Here is a 10008-nt window from a genome sequence, read left to right as displayed (position 1 = left end):
GTGTGTGTGTGTGTGTGTGTGTGTGTGTGTGTGTGTGTGTGTGTGTGTGTGTGTGTGTGTGTGTGTGTGTGTAGTGAGTGAGTGAGTGAGTGAGTGAGTGAGTGAGTGAGTGAGTGAGTGGGTGAGTGAGTGAGTGAGTGAGTGAGTGAGTGAGTGAGTGAGTGAGAGAGAGAGAGTTTAGTTTAGCAGCTTCTACAAATGATGATTGAGAATATTATTTTAATTAATTTTGTGTTACTTATTTTATCAAATTATTATGCAAAGCTACTAATTAGTTATTTTATTCCGTTAAATTGACTTGAAAATGGACTACTTGGACTCGGAATGCTTTGAGAGGAGTGAAAGTTTGTGGTGGATTGCATCAGAAGGCCCCAAGGTCTTTCCCTCAGAAAGGCACCAGCTGCTGCACAGTTACTCAGACAGAGCTGAAAGGGCTGGCAGACAATTGAAAAGCTGTGGTTTAGGGACCTCAAATATAGTTTGTACAAGGTTTATTTTATGTTCCCCCCTCGGTTAAATAAGGGAGGCCATCTGTGAGTGTGCAGAGATTGCTCTGTGCACGGCTTTCCATGCCATTCTAGCATATAAACACCACAGTGTTCTTTTGTATGCAAGGGCACGGAAGCACTGGCATGGCGACCCAGACAGATGATGTCATGCTGCAGGGGGTGTGTGGGATTGTCTCTCTCTACATGGGTCGTCTGGTGTGCTCTGAGGTTTTGCTTGCTTCATCCATTTCAGCCTCAAGCCTGATTTATGCTTCATTGTATGATAGCAGACCTGCAAACTCAGAGCATAAATTAAGCATTACGCGAGGAGAAGACTGCTCTGGTTAATGTACTGGATGTCCATGGTGCGAATCACCACACATCCAACGTATAAATGAACACTGATACTGAAGTACATGTGTGTATGTTGAGTACAGTAGTAGTGTGTCACTATCTCTATGCATTTATAGTTCACCACCTACTCTCAATAAAAGCTTGATCACAATAATTGACGTCATGTTGTAATATCACCTGCATGTTGTCTATACCAGAGCATAAAACAGCAATCCTGTTAGTATAAATGCTTGGCTGAAAGTTTATGCAAGGGAGCACTTTTCATTCCTTAGTTTCCTGTAAACTTTGCTTGGAATTGCCTGGTTGCGCCTCCCTCTCTGTGTCACTGGAAAGGGACTACATCACTCAGAAAATTTGTGTTCAGGTTGCCAAAGCAAAGGTTGAACGATGCTGGCAGGAAAAAAGGCCCCATACACAACAGCAGTAGGAACGGTATTTTAATTTATACACATTTTTTTATACACACCTCTAGACATGTCAACGATCGTTGGTCTAAGAAAATACTATAATTTGTACACTGCACTACAGTGCACACATGATTCATATACAATATAAATAATAATGATCAAATTCAAGATAATGATCTACAATTCATCCTTAAGTAGAACACACATGCATGATAGCACCCACACACACACACACACACACACACACACACACACACACACACACACACACACACACACACACACACACACACACACACATACACACAGGGTTGATGGATCCATTTTATATTGTTGTTCAACATTTCTGTCCCCTCTTTGATGTGGGATGATAGAGTTATTAACTATGTGACAGAATTGACATGGATGTGGCCATAGCTAAATATAAATGGTGGATTCACAAGGCTGCGTTGTCAGTCGGGTGCACTTGGCTGAGACTCATCCATCAAACCAACACCAAAAAATTCCATTGATGTTACTCTAAAGATAACAGTTGGATTATATCATGGTGGTGTAACCTGGTAAAACTCCATTCTCCAGGTATATCTGGGCTGTACAATGCTGGAAACCACTGGCTCCAAGTTGCTGATAGATGTACAATTTTGAATGTTTTGTTTTTGCTTTTTGCTTCATAACGACCAGAGTTTGATGGGCGTCTCCATGTCCCTTAACTGAACAAAAGAGCGTTATATTTTTAATGCTGATGGTACTGTAACTACTAACTACTGTTACGACCAAACAGAAATGGATTAATGGCTACTTGGCTACTTGGCCTAAGAAGACATGAAGATGCTTCATGTCTTCTTAGGCCAATGGAAAAGCAAATAGGCCAAGTTCCAAGACCAACATGGACAAGGGGACTGACCCTCTATAGACCATAGGCCCACACAGACATTTTCAATGACCACTCTGTACTTTAAACACCTAGTCACTAAGTCTGACAACACTGAACCACATCTGTTCTGAAGCAAGCCTTTGAAGTGGTGACTTTGCTGTTTGACACATAAAGTTGGCTGCACTGGGTTTGGTCTGTACATTTTGGTTACACATATAGGAAACTAATGGTTTAATCTGTTTGGGTGGTGACACCTTGACATGTGAAGCTGTTGAACTCAATACACATGTAAGTGAATGTTGTTACCTTAACTGGTGCAAATGTTTGTTGTGTATTAAGGCCTGTATTACAGTACTGTACAGGTACATGCTGATTTCTGCTGGTATGCAAACTGAATGTCCCACCAGAACAAAAAAAATATTTTGAAGATCGCTGTCTTTTTCACTGTTTTCAAAACATAAACAGTGTTGATTCAACTGAGTGTGAAATGATCTTGGTTGCACTGAATTATTATTATTAATATTAATTAAAACTTGCTGATCTATATACATATACTATGGATACTCTCTGTTATGGCTCTGTGAAATCTCACCCATAACAGTAACATGTCAAGATGTAGGAAGCACTGGAGAAGAATGGACAATGCCAGCAAGCTACTGTAATTGGCGTTTGGCCTTTTGGCCTGGTTCACATATGCTGTATGTATATTGTCCTTCATGATTGTGCTATGTATAGCCAATTTAATGTATGCCTAATTGTCTTGTTGGAAGGATTGGAGCAATTCATTTTAAATGTGTTGAAGCCTGCCCTGTAAACCAATATGGACTAAGTTGCCTTTCCTCATACATACAATCAGAGGCCTCAATAGAATGTGTAAATTACTTAAACCCTAGTTGATTGGGGTCATACATGATCTGCTCCTTTTTCCTTCTACACCAAATCTCTGCACCAAAAAAATATAGTTACAATATTAACATGATGTGTTGCGAGCTTGTAGATCCACACTTTTCAGCAATTGTTTGCTCCAGAATAAGGTCGCTAGGGTTCGTGTAGAATGCATGTCATTCTTTACAGAATTTTGTTACATTGCAGATCCAGGATGTTTCCCATTCTCATACATACAGCCATGTACAGTATGTAAGAGGTTATTCGCCTATAATTCATGGTGAGAAGGCCAATCTGTGAAAATCACGTTTCTCAATGGCCATGCCATACCTCAACTGTTTTTGGAGATGATCCGCAGTCCGCAAGACAGGCCTATGAAGTATTTAACACGAATGTCTCATTCCATCCTGATTATAAACTACAGTGCCACACTGAGCCATAATGCTTCAAATGTGACTCTGCCTTTATTATATAATAATCATCCCCCTACCCAGCAGAGCAGTAGTCTCTGTGATCTCTTTGACCCCAGTGATTGTTGAACCCCGTGGACCTTGGCAGGTTTTGAAGTCTCTTGGTATACTGTATTACTCATGGCAGAGAACCAGGGGCCCAGAAGCCCTTCACAGAACCAACAACAGCTGGAGATGAGCGCTGAGTCTGCAGTCACTTCAAAATGGGTCCTTATTCCCCTTTGGTTAATATGCATTCCTCAACATGCTGCTCAGTCCTTCCTCTACTGTAGGCCTGCTTATTTAAACATTTCATTGTGTTTTATTGAAACAACTGAGGGAGTTTCAATAAAAACCTTTAACATGTGTTCTACGGGTAACTGCCGTTTGAAAGACAGCTTCCCAAATATTTCAGTATAGGCTACTGACATATAAATCTTGGACAAAATCTCACTATTCATTGATTACAGCTATACCAAAGACATCAAATGTGATGTCAGATATATGCATACAAAACACGTCAAAGGTTTGTTACAGTGAACTTCATGAGACATTGTCAGTTTGATTCATTTCTACAGCTGTGAAAGAGATTACATACTGTAATGCTTGTATTGAGAACGCTGAATCACCTATCAAACAATTTTGTGAGTGAACGTCCCTGTGGGAGGAAGCGCACAGGAGGGTTTGTGCGTCAGATGCCCTGAGCAGTAACATTTCCCTGCCACATATGTCAAACGGGCTTGTTTGCAAAGGCTTGTGTTTAAGTGTGGATGTCCTCTGCTTCCCAACTTCTTGTCTGACTTTCACTGCTCTGTTGATCTGGAAACATCCACTGATGACGGTATGTGGCTTAGCTTTCATGAGCTTTAGACACACTTTCTTAATTTTTGTATTACTCAATAACACAACTATTATGTTGTAATTTTATTATTTATGCAGTATTGTATTACAGTAGAGATGTTGTGTACAATTCATGTGCTGTGATGGTGAGTGACCAGATGTCCTAAACTCTGTTAACCTTTTTATTTTTGATAGTTTACAGATTGGATGAGTTCTAGATCTTGTCTTGTATTCTGTATTGGTACTTTCAAGTAAGGTTTGAATGAGTATGTCTTAGATGTAATGTGTGGGGAAAAGAGTTATATGAAAAATAGAGCTCTTTCCTATTTTAATTCCTTTTAGTTTTTCTTGTTGAAAGATTTCCATCTACCAGCTGTCATCAAGATTAATCTATGATATGAGATTGCTTGTTAATTAAACAGAATCCAGTACAAATTTCAGTTGATTAATTTTAATTCAGATACAGTGAGTTTAATCTTTAATCTCATCATTTGCACATTGACTTAATTGACTCCTGTAATGAATCAAAGCAAATCATTGAATACATTTTCTAATAAACCTTATATACCTTATTTTTCTTACATCTTCTAAAACGTATTATTATTATTATTACCCTTATTATTATTATTATTTATTATTATGTCTAAATTGTTAGCAGAATTGTCTGGCATGGCACTATCTGAACATAGTTTGTAACTTTGTATAAGCATGTGACAAATAAGTCTTCAATACATAGTGTCTGTTTCATAGTCTTTTTCTTTCATTCCACATCAGAATAGTGTGAGGACTTGGTGCTGCTCCTACTCTGCCCAGAAGACACAGATGGCTGCTGCTTCTGTCCAACTCCTGTTTGCTGCCATCTTGTGGACAGTACCTTACAGGGGAGACGCAGCTACTACATTTTCAAATCCCACAGACCTCCTCAACATGACCAAAACCCATCCGGGTGAAACTCATCCGGTCTTCACGAATCTTACCAGCAGTGTCAATATTTCCCGTGGTAGACGGCGGCGAGCCATCTCGAACAGGGATGTGAATGCTTTGCTGGATTACCACAACCGAGTCCGTTCACAAGTTTCCCCCCCTGCTGCCAATATGGAATACTTGGTGAGTGTCTTCTGTGAACATTGTATTTTGTACCAGACCAGGAAACAAGAGATCAGTCCCACTCTTACTCTAAGGTCCCACTCTTCAATTTCTTACAATGAAAGTAAGAGAGAATCTCTCTCTATCTGTTGCCATATAAAGGATTCACTTAACACTAAATGTTTTTTATTTTGTTATTTACAGATAGGCCTATACTGTATGTGATTCCTGGAAACATGAAAACCAGTGAAGGGTTAGGGTTTCCCACATGGTCTTCTTTATTGCTGCAGAAGCAGGGGTTATTTGTTTTTCATTTTTATGGTTGTGGTGAGTCCTTGAACAGATGTTCTCTTTAGTCTGTCTGTCTTGTCTTGTCTTCTTGTCTTGTCTGTCTGTCTGTCTGTCTGTCTGTCTGTCTGTCTGTCTGTCTGTCTGTTGCTCTATCTCTCTCTGTCTATGACCCTCTCTCTCTCTTTCTCTCTCTCTCTCTCTCTCTCTCTCTCTCTCTCTCTCTCTCTCTCTCTCTCTCTCTCTCTCTCATCTACAGGTGTGGGATGAGGGATTAGCCAAATCAGCAGGTTCCTGGGCTTCACGCTGCATTTGGGATCATGGCCCAACACAAGCCATGAGATATATGGGCCAGAACCTATCAATAAACTCTGGAAGGTAGCATAGAATAGAATATCATATTTCCCTTGTTAGTCCGGCGGACGGGTGGGAAATTTGGTATATAGTCTTTTTTATTGGCCTAAAATATTGTCTATATACATACATTCATGAATCCACTTGCTGACCGGCTGAAAGTATTGGGCAATTGTTTTATAGGGGTTTCTTGTGACCCTACCATTAACATCCTATGGCAGGCAAAAATGTCAAACTTTCCTTTTGCTTTAAGTAGCATGTGACATGTCAAACTAGGGGTTTTTCATGATTCTGAATCCATTCCAAGCATTAGTTTTGCACAAAATACCTTGGGCTAAAAACGGCCATAGACATCATCATAAATGTGATGAGGTCCGCACATTTTGGGCACATTTGGGCAAGTGGCTATGGCTGCTTTTAGCCCATGGAGTGTATTTTGTGCAAAACTAATGCTTGGAATGGATTCAGAATCATTAAAAACCCCTAGTTTGACATGTCGCATGCTACTTAAAGCAAAAGGAAAATTTGACATTTTTGCCTGTAGTGTCACAAGAAACCCCAATAAAAAAGATTGCCCAATACTAACAGCCGGTCAGCAAGTGGATTCATGAATGCAAGTATATAGACAATCTTTTAGGCCAATAAAAAAGACTATATACCAAATTTCCCGCTTTAAACAAAAGAAGCCTGTCGGCTGCTGGACTATGTTGCTTTTTTGCTCAGAGGCCGTTTTTGGTTGCATTTGTAAAATATGGATGTAGTTAGCCTACGTATATGGAATATGAGATGAGACTGGCAGTGTAAGAAATACAGACGTGTGGTGGGAAACATACAGTATCAGCCTAAAATGGATGAGTAAACAAAATGATGATGTGACTTGTTTGTGACAGATACCGGTCCATTACTGAACTAGTGAGATCCTGGTACAGTGAGGGACAACACTTCTCCTACCCCAACAGGTGTCATGGACCTGTGTGTTCTCACTACACACAGGTATGTTGGCTTTCAAAAACTGTTCCCCAAGAAAGCAACATGTGACTTGTGTAGGCATGTAACGATTCACTCAACTCACGATACGATTCGTATCACGGTATGAGGTTCACGATACGATTTTTCACGATATTAAAAAAAATATATAGAAAAATTACCGTTTTTTTAAATTTTATATAATTTATCTTCCCCCCTGAGATTTTTTATTTAACTACATTGCAAAAAAGTAGCATTACTTTTGACAGTGCAGAAACATAATTGCCTTTCTTGATGAGTATCAACGACCATCATCACCTGGGCACAGTCACAGACACACACAGCTCCCCTCTACAGTGCTCTACTACTGAAAGTGACTATCATTTCTCTCCAAAAGCACTTGAATATGATGGAATATGACTAAAGCTCATATTTCACATCACACACAACCCCCCCCCCCCCCCCCCCCCCCCCAAAAAAAATAAAATACAAAAAAATAATAATTTGAAAATCGATTTTTTTAATTTCAATGAATCGATTCATATCGTCGGGATTAATATCGATATATATCGATATACGATATATCGTTACATGCCTAGACTTGTGTGAAGAGTATGACATTAACATTTACACCTGTGGAATCTGTGCACTGCATTTCAGATGGTGTGGGCCAGCACCAACAGAATGGGATGTGCAGTGAAGAAGTGTTTAAATATGTATGTGTTAGGTAGCAAATGGAGGGAGGCCACACTTCTAGTCTGCAACTATTCTATAAAGTAAGTACTGTGCAACTATGTGGTTGTTTTGTTAAACGTATAGTGTTAAATTGCAAATGTGTATTGCTGCCATGTCAGGGGGAAAAAGGTATCTGATTTTAACATGATATGTGTATCACACATTACAATGTGATATCATGTTATAATGTGGAAATGGAACAATTTAAAATTGAAGCTCATACTCTCTCCTGATTGGATGAAATTGGCAACCCATCTGAACACACGCGCGCACACACACACACACGCACACACGCACGTGCACACACACGCACACACACCAAAAGATATCTCATACTCAGTCTTTCTTGTTTATTAATTATGTTTTAGAATTTGGTTTAGACAGATTGTAAAGTGGAGGTGTTACACTGTAATAAACACGTTCTTTATTCCATTCCTCAGGGGTAACTGGATCGGAGAGGCTCCTTATAAGACTGGGAAGCCATGTTCAGCCTGTCCATCCAGCTACGGAGGAACCTGCCGTAGAAACCAGTGTTCTGGATACACAATTAACACAAACACCAAAAATCATAAAAGATATTAGAAACAACAATATGACAAATGAAATGATTACTATATTTACCCAGGGTATCTGGGCTAAGCTCAAGAACTTGTTTCCAGCCAGGCCCTGCTCATAGAACACATTTCATCGTAGTGGTTCAATGGCTTGTTCAAGGGCACTTCAGCGGTGGTAATTTTAACGTGTCGGACCGCTGATTCGAACTGGCGACCTTCCGGTATCAAGACCGCTCCGCAATCCGCTCGGCCACCGCTGCCACTAAATTACATAATTTCATGTTTTAATGGAAGAATGAAGAGAATGAGATATCCTTGTGAACTTCTGCTCAGCTAATGGAAACCATGACTGGAAGAAAAGCACATGATCTTTTTTTGTTGGTTTTCCTTGTTGGTTTTCTAAAAACAATTTAGCAATTAATTTACCACTATTGTCATTTATGCCTTTATGAATGAATGTCGCATACATAATCCAGTGGATCTAATAGCACAAATGTATGTATTTTCTGTAGGATGTTGTGAATCTCTCCATTACATTGTGCAAATAACATTTAGAAGTAAATTACTTCAGTCATCAGATCACACCCATGAGACATGTGGTTTGCACTGTTATTGATGAATTTATTTAGGCAAGTTTTATGAAGATTTGTTACAAATTAAGCACTTTTTATTGTACAGATGATACAGTAGTTGTTAGTGATTCTCTTACAGTTTGGTTTTACAGTACATTGTAACATTATTCTCTGTTATCATGGCTGGAAAAACACAACAAGAGTAATCAAGTAAACAATGTAGTTAATAAGTATATATATTTCAATGCAAAACGACTGAATATCCATAAATGTTTGCTCTACAGCACTGTTTCCCAAACAGTGGGTTGGGACCCATTTGTGGGTCACAAATAAATTTGTATGGGTCACGACTATTAAAAAAAAAAAATCTTTTCCTACATTAAATAAAATATATACATTTCAAAATATATTTTTAAATAACATTTAAAATAATTGTATACATTTTAAAACAATCAAACAAATCCATCCATTTCCATAAATAAATAGGCCTAATAATAATAATAATAATTAAAAAGTAGTGAAAATAGCTGATCTACAAGCTTGCAATGTGGCGCGAAGCGACGTGCACTAAATCTGCTAGGCAGTACTGAGTACTCAATAAAAAATACTTTGTTACAAGTAAAAGTCCTGTATTCAAAATGTTACTTTAAAAGTAGTCTACTAAAGGAGTAAAAGGCTCTGAGATGTAGTGGAGTAGAGGTTTACCGTATGACATATAGAAGTGTATATTTGTACGTCTCTAAATGTTCAGATTAATTGAAAATGGTGGACACTGTTGTAAACAAGTGTAATGCTTTATCAGTGTGTCGTCCACAGTAACAGTCTTTGTATTGAGTTGTGCTTTCATGTGAAATGTACCCATTCTGAAAACTGTTAATAAATACTTCAATCAATTAAAAACAATGGATGAAGAAAAATAAATGTACCTCAAAATTGTACAATACTTCAGTACATGTACTTTTTACTTTCAACCACTGGCTATAGTGAATGATTCTGCCTTAATTTGGATATAATTAAATTTCTCCATCAATCCTCAGAGACAGTGCTATAAAAGAGGAATCTAATGCAGCTTTGAAATTAGCTGGGGCTCTCAATCTACACACACACACACACACACACACACACACACACACACACACACACACACAGAGAGAGA

General features: G+C 38.7%; 1 protein-coding gene across 2 annotated transcripts; it reads left to right on the top strand.

Moving 5' to 3' along the window:
• Positions 1 to 4216: 4216 nt before the first annotated feature.
• Positions 4217 to 9350, top strand: r3hdml (R3H domain containing-like). 2 transcript variants are annotated; one of them, XM_079517354.1, is made up of 6 exons: positions 4217 to 4298; positions 5072 to 5404; positions 5931 to 6049; positions 6916 to 7018; positions 7652 to 7767; positions 8167 to 9350. In XM_079517354.1, the coding sequence occupies exons 1-6, from the start codon at positions 4293 to 4295 to the stop codon at positions 8306 to 8308; spliced, it is 819 nt and encodes a 272-aa protein (XP_079373480.1). In that variant the 5' UTR covers positions 4217 to 4292; the 3' UTR covers positions 8309 to 9350. The 2 variants fall into 2 exon arrangements, with proteins under 2 accessions (XP_079373480.1, XP_079373481.1); XM_079517355.1 differs by lacking the exon at positions 4217 to 4298 and adding an exon at positions 4403 to 4443 and having other exon boundaries at positions 5077 to 5404.
• Positions 9351 to 10008: the final 658 nt, after the last annotated feature.

The sequence above is a fragment of the Electrona antarctica genome (assembly GCF_951216825.1).
Source record: "Electrona antarctica genome assembly, chromosome: 2".
NCBI classification, from domain to species: Eukaryota; Metazoa; Chordata; class Actinopteri; order Myctophiformes; family Myctophidae; genus Electrona; species Electrona antarctica.
The sequence above is the reverse complement of the archived record's forward strand: the minus strand, read 5'-3'. Positions and strand labels throughout refer to the sequence as shown.

Excerpts from the sequence above, each read along its gene's own strand:
- r3hdml (XM_079517354.1), top strand. Across the intron at positions 6,050-6,915 it reads CTATCAATAAACTCTGGAAG|ATACCGGTCCATTACTGAAC; the intron begins GTAGCATAGAAT and ends TGTTTGTGACAG. Across the intron at positions 7,768-8,166 it reads GTCTGCAACTATTCTATAAA|GGGTAACTGGATCGGAGAGG; the intron begins GTAAGTACTGTG and ends TCCATTCCTCAG.